The sequence below is a fragment of the Exophiala spinifera genome (assembly GCF_000836115.1).
Source record: "Exophiala spinifera strain CBS 89968 unplaced genomic scaffold supercont1.1, whole genome shotgun sequence".
NCBI classification, from domain to species: domain Eukaryota; kingdom Fungi; phylum Ascomycota; class Eurotiomycetes; order Chaetothyriales; family Herpotrichiellaceae; genus Exophiala; species Exophiala spinifera.
Window position 1 is genome coordinate 5069464 of NW_015622513.1, and position 16287 is coordinate 5085750.

The 16287-nt window shown below is 53.2% G+C and overlaps 6 protein-coding genes across 6 annotated transcripts; 4 read left to right on the forward strand and 2 right to left on the reverse strand.

Moving 5' to 3' along the window:
- Positions 1 to 1396: 1396 nt before the first annotated feature.
- Positions 1397 to 2951, forward strand: PV08_01870 (uncharacterized protein; the record flags this gene model as incomplete). Its single annotated transcript, XM_016376230.1, has 2 exons — positions 1397 to 1513; positions 1590 to 2951. The coding sequence occupies 2 exons, from the start codon at positions 1397 to 1399 to the stop codon at positions 2949 to 2951; spliced, it is 1479 nt and encodes a 492-aa protein (XP_016241506.1).
- Positions 2952 to 5369: 2418 nt separating this feature from the next.
- Positions 5370 to 7160, reverse strand: PV08_01871 (uncharacterized protein; the record flags this gene model as incomplete). The annotated part of the gene is made up of 1 exon (XM_016376231.1): positions 5370 to 7160. The coding sequence occupies one exon, from the start codon at positions 7158 to 7160 to the stop codon at positions 5370 to 5372; it is 1791 nt and encodes a 596-aa protein (XP_016241507.1).
- A 1881-nt stretch (positions 7161 to 9041) lies between these two features.
- Positions 9042 to 10117, forward strand: PV08_01872 (uncharacterized protein; the record flags this gene model as incomplete). Its single annotated transcript, XM_016376232.1, has 2 exons — positions 9042 to 9283; positions 9343 to 10117. 2 exons carry the CDS (start codon positions 9042 to 9044, stop codon positions 10115 to 10117), a joined length of 1017 nt encoding a protein of 338 aa, XP_016241508.1.
- Positions 10118 to 11005: 888 nt separating this feature from the next.
- Positions 11006 to 12661, reverse strand: PV08_01873 (uncharacterized protein; the record flags this gene model as incomplete). The annotated part of the gene is made up of 1 exon (XM_016376233.1): positions 11006 to 12661. One exon carries the CDS (start codon positions 12659 to 12661, stop codon positions 11006 to 11008), a length of 1656 nt encoding a protein of 551 aa, XP_016241509.1.
- Positions 12662 to 13339: 678 nt separating this feature from the next.
- PV08_01874 (uncharacterized protein) lies at positions 13340 to 14717 on the forward strand (the record flags this gene model as incomplete). Its single annotated transcript, XM_016376234.1, has 3 exons — positions 13340 to 13370; positions 13424 to 13588; positions 13642 to 14717. 3 exons carry the CDS (start codon positions 13340 to 13342, stop codon positions 14715 to 14717), a joined length of 1272 nt encoding a protein of 423 aa, XP_016241510.1.
- Positions 14718 to 15132: 415 nt separating this feature from the next.
- Positions 15133 to 16194, forward strand: PV08_01875 (uncharacterized protein; the record flags this gene model as incomplete). The annotated part of the gene is made up of 1 exon (XM_016376235.1): positions 15133 to 16194. One exon carries the CDS (start codon positions 15133 to 15135, stop codon positions 16192 to 16194), a length of 1062 nt encoding a protein of 353 aa, XP_016241511.1.
- Between the last annotated feature and the right edge of the window lie 93 nt (positions 16195 to 16287).

A 16287-nucleotide genomic window follows, 5' to 3' on the forward strand; every position in this document is an offset into this window, starting at 1 on the left:
AGGCTGCGTTTAAACGTGAAAGGAGGGTTGAAGAGTTGATGGCTCGGGTTCGGCCGCGCTCTGCGACCCGTGGAATACAGACAGTGCCATACTGTACAGTACTGTTACGGCTTCACAATGAAATATTTTCAACTGCCAGTAAGCCAGCCGCTCCTCATGCCGAGATTCGGTGTAGGGGCTTGTGAGATCCCGTTCGCCCTGGAACAGTCCTAGTAATCAGGGAGATTGCTTGTGGTGGTGGTGCAGGGTAAAGTACTCTGGAGCACCCTCGAGACGCGGCCAGCATCTATCAATGTCGTCGTCGCTTGAGCGGGACAGGCCTAGTAATTCTGCCTCTACGGAGAGCTGAGTCAGTCTTCGGTGGCCTGGAACAACCTCGGAGCTGTGCTCCGCCAGCCTCGCACGTGACCGCCGCTTCCTCGCCGCCGATTGGCTGGCTGCCAATGTTTGATAGACGGGTCCCTGTGCCTTGGTGCCCCTTCTTTTGCCTCCCTCCTTTTCACCCGCTGCTGGTCCAGGCTTCCGAGCCGCAGTGTACTCGACGGGTCAGCCTATCACAACTTGTGCCTTCAACTTCGAGTTTCAAGTTAGCGGGCACGCCTGCAATGACTTCTCCCAGCCACCGTTTCAACCCAGGCGCGAACGCTCTACAGACTCCTCTACCTTTCCAGGTTCTCCCTGCTCAGCTCGCACGCCGGCTTACGAACGTGAGATGCAGATCTCTCGCAAATGGTGATAATCTCACCCTTAATCAGGGTTCTCGTCGGCCATTCACACTGCAGATACCACATGTTTTCGTACGCCTTATCATTCCAGAGGAGTCAAACCCTTGCAGAAGACTTGTTTCTGTGTGTGAACGCCTGACTAAGTACCCGCGTCCTTGACCCGCATATGTGTGCAATGCATACGAACTCAAGGACATGTGCCCCTTTTTACTGCACACCCCTCTGCACAATCGACATGTCGCAAGGCTGGCGTCCACGCGCGCCATCCGTATGGAGAACTTTGACACCCACGGGAATCCATCCCATTTGCTTGCCAGGGCGAATGTATCCGTGCAGTCCTGCAAGACGCGTTGAAAGACTTATCTTCGATTCGGGTAAACCCACGGGAATGGGCCTTGTCTGCCAGTGCCCAGATCCACCCCTTTCCCTGTCATTTACCAATACCTGCTGATCACTTTTTATACAAGAACCTCACGTCCAGCTTGAAGGGTGGGTGACTTGTACCCCTTCTCTCGCAGCAGTCATTCATTCATTCATTCATTCTTTGCAGCCGGTGCTCCAAGCATTTACTTGCGTCCATTCCTTGATATACCAGTATACTTGCATTTGCAGGCCTGTCATTCCTTCTTTATCTTCGCCGTCGCTCTCTTGACCCTTTTGTCCTACACGTTATGCTTTCCAGATCTGTTTTGGCCCTTGCAGGGTTCATCTCCCTCAGCACGGCAGGGTACGTGCTTGAGGATGACTACAGCGGAGACCAGTTCTTCTCGATGTTCGATTTTTTTACCGTAAGTTACGGATCATAGCCTTACCATTCGATACGTGGATGGAAGGGGCACTTTGGAGATACTTACAGGCCACCAGGACCGAGATCCCACAAATGGGTACGTGACCTACGTCGACCAAACGACTGCTCAGAGTAACAACCTCATCGGCACCAATAACGGCTCTGTATACATTGGAGTGGACCACACCAACGTCGCCAGCGGCCTTGGCCGCAGCAGCGTCCGTCTAACAAGCACCAAAACCTACACTCACGGCCTCATCATCCTCGATCTTAACCACATGCCAGGCGGCATCTGCGGGACATGGCCGGCCTTCTGGACCGTCGGTGCCGACTGGCCCAACAACGGAGAAATTGATATCATTGAAGGCGTGAATTCCCAGGTTGGCGACGCGATGACCCTACATACGAGGGAAGGATGCAGTATTTCCAGCAGCGGTAATTTCTCAGGGTATGCATTGACGACAGACTGTTATGTCGATGCGGAGGGGCAAGCCTCGAATGCGGGATGCCAGATCCTGGACTCCAACGACCCTGCAAGCTACGGCACGCCGTTCAACGAGGGGCAAGGGGGCGTCTTTGTAACGGAGTGGACGAGCGCGGCTATCAAAAACTGGTTCTTCCCACGAGGCAGCGAGCCGTGGGACATTGCGTCTGGCTCGCCCGACCCGAGCTCAGGGTCGTGGGGGACACCCGTGGCGTCATTTTCAGGCGGATGCGATATCGACAGCTTCTTCAGCAACCACCAGATCGTGTTCGACACCACGTTTTGCGGTGACTGGGCCGGCAACGTTTGGAGCACGGACTCGGTCTGCTCGTCCAAGGCCAGCACCTGCGAGGACTTTGTCCAGAACAACCCGTCTGCGTTCGCGGATACGTACTGGTCCGTGAACTCGCTCAAGGTGTACCAGAACCCCTTCGGATCGTCGAGCAACGGCACGACCCATGGTCCACCGTCGCCCTCGATCCCTGTCAGCATCCCGCCTTGGAGTTCAGCCGTCTCGGGCGGATGGCCTTCTGCTGCTGCCTCTACCGCCACCGCCACCGCCACCGCCAGTGACGCCCCAACTGCCGGATTCAGTCGTGGCGGCAACGGCCGCTTCACAAAGACTTGGGGCGGCAATAATGGTGATGGCGGTGCCGGTGCTTTCGCCGCCACGTCCACGGCGGCCGACGCTTCTCAACCTGAAATCACGTCCGGACCTTCGTTGGGAGGTGGTGACGGTGGTTCATTTGCGACCGACTACACCACCGTCACAGCACTAACCTACGGTGACTTCTCCGGCCGCCAGGGCCAAAAAGTCAAGCGCGATGCCTCCCCCGGAGTCGGGGAGATTGACCAGGTCAGGGGACACATGCAGACGCACAGAAAGGTGCACCGGCACCTGTTCAAGCACGTTGGCTTGGCTGGGATGGGCCCTGGGTCTGCTGCTGAAGAATGAGGAACCAAAATGGGCGGCCCTATCTTTCTCTCTTTCTGTCTACCTTCTACAGTCCCCACTTTCAGCGGCCCCGGGGGCCTCCTTCTACCTCGCTGACTGGAGCTCGCTACGAGTTCTGTAAGGAGAAAAGCGTACAACACTTGTTAGATATGTCCATAGCTACATACTGGAAGAAGCCACGGTGCGCTGGACCGCGCCGATCGTTTTGCGTCTTGTACATGTCATGGGTCATGGGTCATCGGATCTCGGGGAGGTATATAGATTCATGGGTCATAGAGAGGCACGTGGATTTTATGGGTCATGGGGAGGATATACATGGGTTCAAGGGTCATGGCGAGGATGTACATGGATTCAAGGGTCATGGCGAGGATGTACATGGGATCAAGGGTCATAGCAAGAGATACATGGGTACAAGGGTCACGGAGAGGCATATCCTACGGATTCAAGGGTCATCGAGAGATGCATGGGTTCAAGGGCCATGGAGAGGCATATGGATTCATTCCACGACGGGTTACGAAGAGGGTACGTAGATGGATTTTATGGGTCATGAACATTGAAGAGGCTACATGGATTTCATGGGTCATGAGGAGTTCACAATACATGAATTTTTATGGGTCATGGGAGAGGTACAACTCACAAGTCCCGTGTGTACATGGATCCATGGGTCACGAGGGACCGGGGGGGTTGATATCAAATCAGGCATCACTTTCAGGCCACACCACCGCGCCATATCGAAGTTACGTGTATGCTGAGCAGAGGCAAGATTTTCTTCGTTTCTCTTGCGAGAACACCGTCGTCTCACCCCGGCCGCTCTCTACCTCGATGTCTGCCCAACAAATGGTCTGTGCTTTGCCCGCACCCCTCCCAATCACCCTTTTATCACGGGTCAAAAGTTGGGCAAAAAAAACCAAAACGTCACGTCACGCATGTCACGCATGCCCCAAATGCATAAAAAAGACATGGACTACTTCCAACTTGTACGAGGGTGCACGACACGAACACGACGGACACGGACACGGACACGGCATAACGTGACATGAGGCCTCGTTGCCGTACAGCTTTTCGCGCGCACGCGCGCGTGGGCGCTGTGCAATACGTACAAGACTACCACTACTACCACTACTCCATCTAGCCAAGGTAGGTACGGGGGGAGTGACTGGGTTGACTGGTCTGGGGAGGTGGTGTGTGTATGTACATGAGGAACGCGACACGTTCGTCGTTCGTCACCTTCTGTTCCGCATCCGCATCCACATCCCGCGTCGACGTCCCTCACTCTACTCGTAGCACACCTCCTTGTCCCTGTACTTTGTGCCTGAAGTGCACTCGAATTTTCACATTTCATGGTTATGGGGTATGCATTTCATTTCATGCCTCCGAGAGAGAAAGTACGAAGTATACTTTACACGGTTGATTGGTTGATTGGTTGATTGGTGGATTGATGGATTGAACACGACCCACAGGTCTCTACGAAGCATGGAAACATGAGATAGATATGGCAAGTCCAGCATAGCATAACACGGCAAAGTCAAGCGTAGCAATATAGCAATATAGCAATAGCAATACCATACGTGTATCAAGTCCGGCAGCGTGCCTTGCCCAGAAACAGCAGTTCATCTTTCTCGAGGTGGAGCACAAATATGCTGGAAAGAAAATAGGGAAATCCATCATTACTCCCAAGAGCACGAGCGTGAGTCCTCTGTAGGGATATGCGTGCCTAGGTAGGTAGGCCTAGGCAGTAGGCCGTACTCGTGGTAGGTACTGTAGTCGCTGTCTCTATATTGTTGTCCGTATGGATACTTGTGCGTTAGGTGCTACTTTCTGTACCTAGGTACCTAGGTACCTTGGTAGGTACAACTGTATACTCCACTATAGTGATAAATTTTGCAGCGGTACTCTGTGTACATCCGTTCTCTGTACCTGCAAGATTCACGTACTATAGTAATCCTTTTCTCTCATCGTGCTCTCTCTTACTAATACCAACGTCCGGTCCATAGTACTCCGTATGACTTTGTCACATACAAGAGTGTCCTTGTAAGAGACGACATTAGTTACTCTTCTTTCCGTTACAAATCGCCGACCACCTGTATTTGGATTGTATGGCACCTCTTACTGAGTAGGTATGAATTGATAAAATAATAATATGATATGGTATGGTATGGTATGGTATAGTATGGTATAGTACGGTGGGTATCACAAGGTAGAAACACACTAATGCTAAAGACCCAAAAAAGAGATCCTTTTTCTTCGCCTTGTATGCATGCATGATATGCTAAAACGCATCGCCAATGAACGACAAGATTCAAAATACTCAAATCACTAGTTGAGCACGTAGTGACCAAAGTGTTCTGTGTTTGTGGCATAACACAAATGCGCTCACGACTCACTCACGTTTTACGTCGTTTGTAACCCTCCCTAACATCACCAACGTTCATAAGTCGTGTCATTGTCACCAAAAGGACTACCTCTTCCAGCAGAGGGACTGTTTTGAGCGGCAAAGTAATTCAGTGAATGGCCTGCAGCACTGCCACCACCTCGACTGCCGCCAGCCGTGGGACCGAAGTCGAATCGCTCAAACTCGTTTAGACTGCTCACGTCCGATTTGGCATCGATGTCTTCGTACTCGTCGGGATCGGACACGATACTTGCTCGGTCCGAGTGATAAGAGGTTGAGACTTGTCGGCTCTGTGGTAACGAACCGACTACGCTTCCTCCAAAGTAATTCTCCGGCTTGTCCTTGGGAGACTCTCGTGGGATTAATTGTGATCGGGTCGCTGGTGGAGGAAGTTTGGGAGACGGGCTGGGCTCCGCAGGAGTATATCCCAGCCTAGAAGAATTTGCGAGTCGTGCTATTCGCATGTTTTCTTCGGTCAGTGCACCCGGGCTCGCCGAGTTGGGTGACCGATCTGCTCGTCGACTGGCAAGATCTGTTTTCAGTGGTGGAGGCGGTCCTCGTTTGGTTGTTGGAGGCGGCCGTGCAGGGCCTGGAGAGTCTTTCACAATGGGCGAGTATTGGGAGATGGACGATGCACCATTGTAAGCACCGGTGGGAGGAGCTGCGGCGAGTCGTGCAGGCGCTTGGGCACGCGTGTTGTGGTTCATGCCTGGTGAAGGGTCACGCAGGCGGAATGCAGCCGAAGCAGGCGAAGCATCACCCCTCCTATCGTTCCTGAAGGGTTGTTGAGACATGGAAGGACTGGGCCGCTGGGGTACCGGACTCGGTCCACCTCGTGGATTCAGGTTAGGCGAAGCTCTCGGGATCGGACTCGGTCCTGTTCTGGGCGGTGGTGGCCCTCTCTGGTTCGGATTGCTGTAACCTCTGTCACGCTGCTGTGGCAGTTCTCTCGCCGAACTTTGGGGTCCGGCACGATTGGCTGTTGGTGGTCTCGGGCCAGGTCCGCTGAAATTTCGATATGGTCGCTCTGCAGGGGCTGGACCGGGTCGTGCTTGATCCAGCGATCTACCGGCGGGGCCTAGATTTGCATTTTTAGTTTCTTGAGGCGTCAGTGGTCTCGCAAGACCGATTTGCGTCGATGGCCATTCTGACATAGAAGCCATCGGGGGCGACTTTGTGGAGAGCTCCTTGGCCTGAGTCACAGGACCCTTCTTCTCTGACTCGGCGGCTGATGATGTTGACCTTCCACTGTTTGACCTGCTGCTCAACTTCTCGCCCTTCCCGGCCATAACAAATTCTGGTTGGCTCTTCAACTCCCTTCTGTGCCTACGCCGCATGAGGAACCAAAAGACACCCAGGGATGCTAATAACACAACAACAATGGGCACCACAATTGCGGGGATCAGGGTACTCGTATTCGAAGATGAGGATTTCTGAGCAGCTGCACTGCTGGTTGCAGCGGCGGACGTCTTGGATGAAGTCGTGGAGACACGTGTGGAGGCGGACAAGGCCGCAGCGGAGGTGAGGGAGGCATATTCAGATGGATCGGTTATTGTTCTCGTTTTTGTCGTGATCGTTGTCGATACAGTATCAAGGCCGGATATTGATCTGGCCAAAGTTTCCGTCTCTGTGATCGTTGTCAAGCCTGACGGTGCTTGAGCTGTTACCAGCGGCGCTGTCGCTGAAGGATCGGTGGTGACGACACCTGTTGCAGCTATCGACTGAGGAAGGGTCGAGGTAGGGTTCCCGATACTAGCGGGCAGGTCACTGAGGTTCTGAGGATCTCGTCTGTTCAGGAGCACCGCATGTCGAAACATCCTGCCTGGCCTCGTGTTGAACAGCAGGACGACGGCCTCGCTGTCGCTGAAGTGGCAAGAAGATTGTTGAAGGGACGAGCTGACGGCTCGTCGTAGGCTTTTGCAGGCCCCGTGTTGTGATCAGCAGCTCCTTACGGGAGGCACCCATGCAATTACTGGAGCATGGAAGGCCTTGTCGGTGAAAGAGTGATCATTGCAGGAAGGAGGCTAGCGTGGTGACCATCGGGCTGAGAGGGAAATTGGACGAGTGCGCCTAGCGACCAGAAGGAAGATTCGACGACAAGGACACAAAAGCACAAACTTTTGGAATAGATTTGAAGGATGTGACACCGATGAAAAGATGTTTCCAAGGATCTGTGACCTGCACCCGACCCGGAGAAGAGAAAAAGAGGGTGCGTGCTACCACCCAGCGTCTGGCGAGACAACTGCAGCAAGCTGAGGCTGTGAGAAGGCCTGAAGGAGTCAAAGAAAAGGCTGGATGGCGCGTTGAGCGTGGCACGAACAAGGAGGTGTTTCGCATGGCCCAAAGAGGGAAAACGCGGACCCGGACGGGGAGCGCACTGGGGTCGGCCGGCGGAATCTGATAGGCTTCGCGAGGATTTCCAGCGGCATCACGCACCTGCTCCCTGGCATTGGCCCCAGCCTGGAGCTGTAAGTTCGGGCCTGCTGTCTCACGAGCCCGTTAGGGGAGGAGCCGAGCGTCGATCGAATAGGGTTGGGTCGCTTGTCAGGCCGTCATGATTTTGACGTGATGACTCGCAGATTTGTCATCAGAAGTGGTTGGGAGACGTATCTGTGATACAGATAACGGAGTGTCATGCAGTCGATTCCAGGAAGAACTCAGCTGCAGAACACCACCAGCAGGACAGTATGAGGCAGCACGATTGTTGCAGAGGCTGGAGCTGGCACGAGTGGGCAAGGGCAAAAAAGGGGTCTCGCGTGGGATGGATCTTAAACCGTCTCAGTTTAGCGCCGCTTTGAGCCGCATGATCGCAGGAGTTCGGATTATCAATTCAGCGAGATAAGAGATAAGATGGGATGGATGACTCAGCAATGGCGAGCCGTGATGTGAGTGCGAGGACCCCGTACAGAGCACCACAGTAGCGACCAACATGATAAAAGATACCTATGTACTCCGTAGCGTTGCATTGAAATCAGAATTATCGCCGGATACAAAGAAGTGTCTGAGTTCTGCAAAACATGGTCCATCTGCATACACCGTACTAACGTGATCCATGGATGAAATCTCGAGAGCCTCAATCTGTCATCTTTCCCAGACAGATTCCAATCTTAGATGAAGACCGTCACATATGGAGTACAAGATCCGCGCTTACAGACCACCTGATGTTGAAGCGTTTCTGCCGAGATGTCGTCGATGATTGTGCGTCATCCGTCCTGCGGATGTAAATCGAGATGGTGAGTGAGACAATGCCGCTGTTCTGCTGGCGACGGCGGGGATTTTCCTGGTGTTTATAGTCTGGGCGCTTCGGGGGATCATTTGGTGCTTATCAACACCCGTCACAGGTGCCTCTATCCAATCAACTCTTCCTCCTGGCCTCTCGCAATGGTGCTCGCTGCCTCACATTTGCCTATTGGTCTCTCTCCTACTCCCATCGCTAGCTCATTCGTCCTCAGTCCCTCTGTAAGCGCCTGCACCAGGTGAGCACAATGCAGCCAACGACGCTCCTCGACATGTCCACCTCGACAAGGCCTCCTCCGGGACTTCATCTTCTCTTTCTCTCATACCGTGAAATGAACTCTCGAAGTGCTCTGCTCGACATCAAAGCAGATGCTCTATTGCGGCAGCCCCGAGGATGACCTTGAGATCGCACCACTAGATACACGGAAATCAAAGCCATATCTAAGACACCCCGCGGCAAGATGCAGTTCTTCTTGTCGAGACGATGGAAGCCGAATAAATGGCCTTTCTTTATTCTGGTCGGCCTCGAGCTTCCACTGAACGTTGCTCTCCTCGCATTATTCGGCATCGCTTCGCCAAACACGTACCGCACAAAACTGTGGCAGGATGGCGCCGACAACGGCTTCAACTCAAGTCCATCAACCGGGCTCTATGCAGCCGCTAATTACAGACCGTACACCACTCCCAAAGTCTGGTCACAATTGTATGACCTTCAGCTCTTTGTCATGTGTGGCATGACCCTCAGCTGACGCGGAAAAACAGTATAACAAACTTCAACGTTGTCATCAGCGTTCTGTCCTTGTTCATTATGCTGGTCAAAGGCATCATGTACATCCTCCATGTCTTTCCGCCCGTCCTCTCCGTCCTTGTGCACGCGGTACTAATCGCACTCTACGCCGTTTCTGTCGATTACCAAGCCAGCAGCGACACCACCGACCCTGACCATCCGCAGCACGGCGCACCTTGGTACATTACTAAATCCTGCAGTGTCACCAAGAACAAGAGCCTGGTAGGATACTGCAAGCAAGCAAAAGCGAGCTTTGCATGCACATGTGCAATGCTAGGGGTCTTTGTCATCTATTTCGGCTTCGCCGCGTGTTCATGTTTCCCATCGAGACAGCAACGAGCGGAATATGCAGAGAAGAAGCGGCTCAGGGCCGAGAAGTGGGCCAAGTTTGAGTCTCTTGATGATCCGGTTGCCGGCGGGGATGCCTTCTATCCCATGCCAGAAACACCAGGGCCCCAGGCCGGTCTGAACCCCATGACTCCTAGAACGATGGCGTTCAATACCTTGGGAGGGACGAGAGATCTTCCTCTTCAAAGTCATTTCAGCTCTCCCAACGCTCCAGTATCTCCATCATACGCCCTCAGAAGCCCTGATCTCCCCAGGAGTCCGATGAGTCCTGGATTTGTCGATAGAGTAGTGGATGATGTCCGCTCTGGGAAGTCTCCCGAGCCTGAAGCTAGTCGGAGAAGCCCGAATCCGACTTCGCCTCAGCTGTACTTTCCGCCTCCTCCCAAGACATCGAAAAAATGAACCGGAGCTTCAGAAATTCGGTTTGAAGCTGATGCTTGCTGCTTATGTGCCCAAGTGAAGGCCATTTCACATGCACGCTCCCACCGGATCATCAGTTGCTGGGGTTTGACTTGAATCTGGAAAGCCTTCGACTTGTGTTTTGAGGTTTTTACTATCGTGATGACAGGGGTCTCTTGCAAGACAACCCAGTGAGCACTGTCTCTATGTGCAGCAGGGCTTGGGGTGAAATAGGTTTCATAATTTTGCCTTCTTTGTCAATGATAGGAAGCGATTATCGCATTCACTCCTCCTGCGGCAAGCCTGCACTTCCCGTCCCTATCAGCAGTCCGGTTGCGCATCATATACGAGGACCATGATGATGATGAAAACTTTCGGCCTCACCCCAACCACCACGTGTGTCTGGGACCACCACAGATCTCTGCCGGTGCGCAACTATGAAGACACTGCGAAAGCAGAGTTATGGCCGTACTCCGCAACATTGATATCAGTCGAGCAAGCCAATTATTTCATCGGGTGCTCATATTGACGATCGTGCTGATCCTTTGTATAGGTTTTCCGTAACGTTTTACGGAGTATGTAGTTTATGACTGTTGTATTTTTGGGACTTTGTCAGCCACAGGGAACGCCGTACGTATCTCGATAACCTCGAATCTCATAACTAGCGAAGCTTCAAATTCGTCGACGTGGCACACAGCGCCCGATCGATTCAAGTAATACAGCTCCAAGCTTTTCGTAATGCGGTGCTTGGCTACTTATAGGAGGTAGGAAGGACATCGAGACACTCCGTAGAAGAAGCGGGAATCGAAGCCTTACAAGGAGGTACCTGAATCTTGGATTGTGCACGCCTCGACCAAACTTGGTCAAGGTGAGGGAACGAAAGTCTCTTCTTTAGCATCCAGTCTCTTGTAGCACCTCTGTCCATTTCTGCTCCTTCATCTTCAATGCTGCTCTCATTTCCTCCTCGGCGCTCTTGGCTCCTTCCTTGGTCCCGATGTCTTGATTTGTCTTGTCGGAGACTTCCTTGGCCTGTTCATCCCGCTCGTCAACCAGGACCAGCAGATCGTCTGCCGCGCTCGATTCGAGTCTCCGTCGTAGATCCGTACAGATTCTCTGGCGCCAGTAGATTAACCCGTTCTTGGACAGTCCTCGCTCGGCGAGACGTTGTTGCCACTGCTTCACCTTGTCGTCGCTGGCGCCGGCCGGTGCGTTGATCCCCAGGACTGCATCGAAGATGTCCAGCATGAGGAAGATGGTGTAGAGATTCGTCGGATTGTGGCGCCCAACCAGTCTCACAGGGTTGACCAAAAAGTATAATCGGAGGGAGTTGACGAGAGCCTCGTCGAACGCTTGACCCTTCAAGGCTTCGAAGATGATGGTCATTGCAATCTCGGGATAGTCGCCGGTCGTGTAGAGCGTGGGGTGGTCGTAGAAGCGATCCGACTTCGTCATCACGCTCCCGGCCTTTTGCAGGGAAGATGGATCCTTGCTCACTCGGCCCAGGTGTCTGCCCACGTCTTTGATCCACTGCTCGAATTGACCCGGCAGACTGGGATGTTGTTTGGACAGTTCCGCCGAGGCTTCCGTGTCGGATTTGCATCTTGGGCAGTTGCATTCGAAGAGATAGTCTTCCAGGAGCTTCTTCCTCCGAGCGTCCACAGCGACAGTGGGGACAACGTAGCTGATGCAGAGTTCCTCGCCCTGCTGGATATCCCGTAGTGGTATGAGCTGGAAGTAGGTTTGTCGTTGGTCCTCCGAGAGCGACTCGGACTTCATCCACCTGCTCTTCATCGTAAACTGGGGCCGGTGGATGGCGAGATTCGGTTCGCAGCTGTGGTTGAATTTGGCCACCAGCGGTTCGAGCATGACGCCCATTGGCCCGTGGATCGGGGTCGGCAGTTCGATGGTGTTCGATCTCATGATGAAGATTAGCCTCTGTATCAGCTCGACCGTCATGCTGGATTCGGCAAGATGCTTGATGCCTTCCGCCATGTCAGTGATGTTGGACCGGCCGCGCCCGGCGAGAATGTGTTCATGTGATGTCAACGAGCTTATGCGGGTCCATTCGTCCTCTGGGATTTTATTTCGGTCTTTGAGGAGCACTACCCGCAGAACCGCTCGGAGAATAGGAGGTGGTAGGTCATTTTGCACTTTCTTAAAGACTTTGCACTCGAACTTGTGATAGGCGTGCCACGCTTCAACCTGGCATTCTCTGCTGCAGAATCGAGCTTTGCGACAGCCTCCGCAATCTTTAAGCGACGCTGATGCAGTCCCGCCCTGTTTGAGGGGGAGTTGGGTTGATGTGACAATGAGGCAGTGATAGCATGTCGTCGGGAGGTATTCGGCGTCGATCGCCAGGGTGGTCGGTATAGCGAGTGAGCAGAGTGCATCTTTGACGGACAGTGGTCTTTGCGCAAATACTCCTTGACCTTTTGAAGGGATTGCCTCGACTTTGATTGTGTCGGCATATTTGTCGTCGATATAGTTGACCTCTCCAGCTTTGCGCTGGCTGATCATAGAATCAATGAGCGAGTCCAGCTCAGCCATGGTGACACCTGGTCTGCTGTGGACGTCTGCAATACCAGCTGGTGTGTTGGGACAAATACTTCCCAGAGGGTTTGTTGATGAGCTTTTTGTTTTATTTTTATCTTCCGGTCAGTTTTCACTTGCCTCACACGGCCTCGTCTGGGGACGATATGAGAGAAACCACGATTTGGTGGAGAAACTGTCAACGGCTCAACAAGAGGTCTCTTGCAAGGTTTCGATGATATGTCCGAGGACGTTTGTCATAAGAATTCATCAGAGAAGTAAATCTCAAGAGAAAATCGCTGATGTTGCGCCAAGATAAGATTAGATGCTTGCGGGCGGACTCTATTTGTACATACTATCCTACTTCCCACCGCAGCGACGAAAAAGACAGGTTAGCCAAGGGATTCAAGGAGTTCTGATTCTCTCATTAACCGTTCAGCTCTTGTCTAATCTGCACTCCTTAGTGAAACGTGGCTGTATATATAGAGATGGACAAGGTGGTCGAGGCCCACGAGGCTGAGGCTGCAAGGCTGAGAAGCCGGCCAACCCGTGTACTAAGTTTAATACTTGGTACCGCGCCATGTCAATTCCGCACACGTTGCCTTAACTTGTCTCCCATCAACAATCCGTGTCAGGGGGCCGCGTCTATGGACTGCCTGCTCGTTAGGTCAAAGACACAGAGGCCGAGCGCAAGAGATGTATTCAGAATCCAGCGTCGCCGCTAGGGGTATGCATAGACTCGCCCGAACATGTCTCGATCCGTCTAACGGGAATCCGCAGATCTCGATATCTCTCGGTTTCCGATCGAGCTCCTACATGCTGAAGTCGCAAGACGACAGGATTCCGGGAGCAAACCAGCATGTGGGTCATCGCAGAGCGACGAGGAGTACAATGTCGCCAGTCATGTGTTTGCCCTGTTACTCATCTTCGCCTTGAGCACGCTCGGTAAGCCGGCCGTTCTCCCTCCTCGCAAGTCACCACTGACCATGGCCTACTAGCATGCTCGTTTCCAGTCGTGGCACGGCGCTTTCCTCACCTACCTATACCTCACCGATTCCTATTTTTGTCCAGACACTTCGGCACGGGCGTTCTCATCGCGACCGGGTTCATTCACCTTTTACCTACAGCTTTCGAGTCCTTGACTGATCCCTGCCTCCCCGACTTCTGGAGCAAGCACTTCCGACCGATGCCTGGTTTTATTGCAATGCTCGCGGTGTTTGTAGTGGTGTCGATAGAAATGTTTTTCGCCAGCAAAGGAGCAGGACACAGTCATAGCAGCGAATGGGAGGGAATGCCCGCTGAGCCAAGGCATGCGCACATGGGAGGAGGAGAATCGTCTCACGGAAACGGCCAGATATCACTCAATCAACTAGACACGCCTCTGACGCCGTACAATGACGCGACACCGAAGCCGCGGAATTCCCCATCCAGCGACTCAGGGTCCGACGATGAATTGGACGAGTTGGACCCTATAGCAGATGAGTCCGCGACTCTGAACCATCCGCATCAGAGGAAGCTATCGGAATATGATGACAACGCTTTACGTCGACACGGCAACCCTTCGGATGAGAATCCTCGACGACTCTTCCTTCAGTGCCTCCTCCTCGAGGCGGGCATCTTGTTTCACAGTATCTTTATCGGAATGGCCGTTTCGGTCGCCACCGGGACCCAGTTTGTGGTCTTATTGATAGCCATCTGCTTTCATCAGACCTTTGAAGGATTCGCATTGGGAGCGCGAATAGCAGCCTTGATACCAAAACTGTTTGACGCGAGCAGCCCGAAGCCATGGCTCATGGCGCTCGCCTACGGAACGACAACACCAATTGGGCAAGCGATCGGCATATGGATGCGAGAGTTATATGATCCTGCTTCCAAGGTCGGACTTCTCATGGTTGGAATCACCAATGCCATTAGTAGTGGCCTGCTGCTGTTTGCTGGACTTGTACAGCTCATTGCAGAGGATTTTCTTAGCGAGAAAAGTTACGAGAGCCTGAAAGGGTGGCGAAGGATCGAGGCTTGTCTCGCTGTCGGCTTGGGTTCGCTTTTGATGGCCATTGTTGGAGCCTTTGCATAGCGTGTGAATATACGGACTATTTTGTAGATCTTTCAGTTCAGTATAGCGACCTTTACAGCACTTACCAAGCAACTCGCGGCATCCTATGCTTCAATTGCGTAGTTGTACGCAAGGTCCTCAATAAGGCCCGCAACTGTTGCGACGAGACTCCGATGAGGCCAGACGGGAGAGGAATCTGGACTACTACCTCGTTGTAGATCGCAGGAAGCCTGATGTATCTATGTATGCCAGCATTGGTCGCGGCGTATAGAGAACCGCAAATAGCCGAGGTTGAGATGCAATCACCACAAGTGATGGGGCATACCACATCCATGTATTCAAATATACCTACCTGTTAAGAAGCGAAACACACTCTTCAGGGAGTTTGAATTTCAAGTTTGATCGACCCAGGTCATCGTTGATTTCTCCATCAATCATGACGACGCTCAAAACCAACACGTGGACCTCGCCGACGACAGGCAAACAATGGTCCTACCTCACAGCCGGACCCTCAGACGGGCCGTTGATGTTCTTCCTGCACGGATGGCCGGGCATCGCATCGACATGGAAATACCAGCTCGTTGCATTCAGCAGCCTAGGCTTTTCTGTCGTGGCACCAGACATGCCAGGCTACGGCGGGACGTGGACGTCAAAGGACTCGTCCGAGTTCGCACTGGAGAGACTTGTCCCGCAAGTCATCGAACTTCTACACGCTCTCGGTCGACAGGACGCCATCTGGATAGGCCACGACTGGGGTTGCGGCCCTCTGTGGGCCATCGCCGCGCACCACCCTGAAGTCTGCAAGGGGATTGTCGGGGTTTCGGTCCCGTACCGCACGATAGAGCTCGGGCTACCAACACTCCTCACGACCATAGATCGTGAAGTCTACCCCGAGGACAAGTACGCGTACGGCCCGTGGAGTTACCAAGTATTCTACGAGCGCGACCCCACCGTCATTGACCAGCAGTTTGAAGCCGACCTCCCGAAAACTATCAGGACCGTCTACATGAAGGGTCACCCTGATATCGGCCGCGCTCCGAGCAGACTGTCACTTGTTGCCGAGCAGGGGGGAATGTTCGGCGGCGTCAACGCTCCGGTTCCAGATGTGCCCCTCGACCGGACCGTGCTGGACCAGGAGCTCTTGGACGAGCTGGTTGCCAGCGCGGAGAAGAATGGGTGGCACGGCGCGACCGCGTGGTATCTCAATCGCGCTGCCAACGAGAAGTACACGCGTGACAAGAGCTTGGATGGTGGGAGGTTGAAGATGCCCGTCTTGTTCGTACATACCGAGTACGATGCCGTCTGTCGGACCGTGCATAATCCGAAGTTGACGGTCGAGATGCGTGATAAAGTCGAGGATCTGTCAGAGTTCGTGCTCAAGGCGGGACATTGGGGCGTCCTGGAGTGTCCTGAAGAAACTAGTGCTGGGATAGCCGAGTGGATTGTGAGGCGACTCCGAGAGTCGTGGCCTGGCCCGGTCGTCAAGGGTAAAATCTAAAGACGAGAGACACGTCGGGATAGAATGTACCTTGTGCTTAGAAGAAAAGTGTGTTCGAGTTCATCATTTTACTAGTCCAGCGTCGAGATGTAT